This window comes from Pelobates fuscus, chromosome 1, assembly GCF_036172605.1.
Source record: "Pelobates fuscus isolate aPelFus1 chromosome 1, aPelFus1.pri, whole genome shotgun sequence".
Taxonomy (NCBI): domain Eukaryota; kingdom Metazoa; phylum Chordata; class Amphibia; order Anura; family Pelobatidae; genus Pelobates; species Pelobates fuscus.
The window spans coordinates 404,874,591-404,876,345 of NC_086317.1; the positions used below are offsets into that span (position 1 = coordinate 404,874,591).

At 36.5% G+C, this 1,755-nt stretch overlaps 1 protein-coding gene across 1 annotated transcript; it reads left to right on the forward strand.

The window, feature by feature from the left end:
* Window positions 1-837: 837 nt before the first annotated feature.
* On the forward strand, window positions 838-1,404 carry LOC134576092 (thiol S-methyltransferase TMT1A-like). Its single transcript, XM_063435399.1, has one exon. It carries the CDS (start codon window positions 838-840, stop codon window positions 1,402-1,404), a length of 567 nt encoding a protein of 188 aa, XP_063291469.1.
* The last annotated feature ends 351 nt before the right edge of the window (window positions 1,405-1,755 follow it).

Genomic DNA, 1,755 nt, shown 5'->3' on the forward strand with positions numbered 1-1,755 from the left:
GCACTTAAAAGAAATGTGCAATATAAGGTAACACAGAAGGAGCAAAACCAAAAACCTTGTGTGTTTCAGACTTGATGGCTCTTACTAATTTTTCTTCATCTCTCAGGACAACGTTTGTATTGGTATGCTTATTCAATCAAGCCCACTTATTTATTGCTATTATCAATACTGATCAAAGTTTAGGTTTTATAACCTGTCCTCCCATATAATAACCTCATTAATAGTGCCCAAAGAAGACTATAAATGTATGGAGATCATATGTGTAAATGAGAAGAAGACCTTTGGGCCATATACTTAAACTTCCTCAAAATCTGGTCACTAGAGTTTAGTTCTTACCTACACCTATACCTATGTTTCCTACCATGAGCATCTATTAAAACTGTTTATTTTGCCTACTTGGTTCTAATATACAGATTGCCTTTTCTACTTCCCTTGCTACCTCCCTATCTTTTATTTCCTCCCATTATTTTGTACTAGATAGAGATATATATATATCACCATCTCTCTAAACCCAAAGAATGGAGTCTTGTGGTATCATCAGTGAATATCATCCATACCACTGTGAGATGTAAATTGGGAATAGAAGACACATCACTGCTTAGTAATTGGCAAAACTGAGGTTCCTTTGCTTTCTATGCCACTATGTTTTGTTATCTTTATGGAAAAGGTTAATGCAGTTTGATACTAATTTGCATAATTGCTACATAGAATCCTCTGATTTCAGTAACTGAATGGGTGGATCCCCAAATTACACAGAAATATATCTCCATTAATTCAAGTGGAAAGCAAAACAGTTTGCTTAATCACTGCAACATGGGCATGCCTTGTCTGAAAGCTATGTCTCTAGTCATACTGATCCTACAACTGGCCCTATTCATCTTAGTGCTGCCAATTATTCTCCTGAACTTCATAGGAATATGGGATAGGATTGTGAAGAAAATATTTCCTTTTTTTATGGCCCATTTCACAGAAACATATAACAAATCTATGGACGGTATTAAAAAGGATCTCTTCAGCAACCTTTCTGACTTTGAAAATGATTTGAAGGAGATCAATCTGCTAGAAATTGGCTGCGGCACAGGAGCCAACTTCAAATTCTACCCAAATGGCTGCAAAATAACCTGCCTCGACCTGAATCCAAATTTCCAATCATTTTTGAGCAAAAGCCAAGCAGAAAGTAACCATCTGAAGTTTGAAGATTTTGTGGTGGCTTCTGCAGACAACATGAGCCCAGTGCCCGATGCCTCTATGGATGTGGTGGTCTGCACCCTGTTAGTGTGTTCAATACCAAACACACCAAAGATCCTGGATGAGGTGTGGAGAGTACTCAAGCCTGTAAGTTTTAGCTTCTTTGTTCCTATTTATTTAATTATCTGTTTTTATACATCAAATTTACAAAGATGATCCTAGTAGACACATTATGGTAGCACAATATGATGACATATGTTCCAAAAACATTACAATTGTAGCAAAGCATGGGGTGTACAGAAAGGAAAAAAGGGGAGGGGGAAACAGACTAAACAATAAATACAGTGCCTCTGGTATAACCATCATATCTAAAAAATATAACTGCTTGGTATAAGTGAACCCACAGATAATGTAGATCATGTAAATATCAACAGAACAGTTGTCAAAAGTATGCTGGTTCTGCCCTTTAACAAATCAAATAATTATTTGCTCATGAACCATTTCCGTTGGTTTTACAAACCAAATACACTCTCCAGAGAAGTCAAAGGAGCTAATGTAATTCAGTAC

Coding starts and splice junctions, on each gene's coding strand:
- LOC134576092 (XM_063435399.1), top strand. CDS start 838: ATGTCTCTAGTCATACTGATCCTACAACTGGCCCTATTCATCTTAGTG.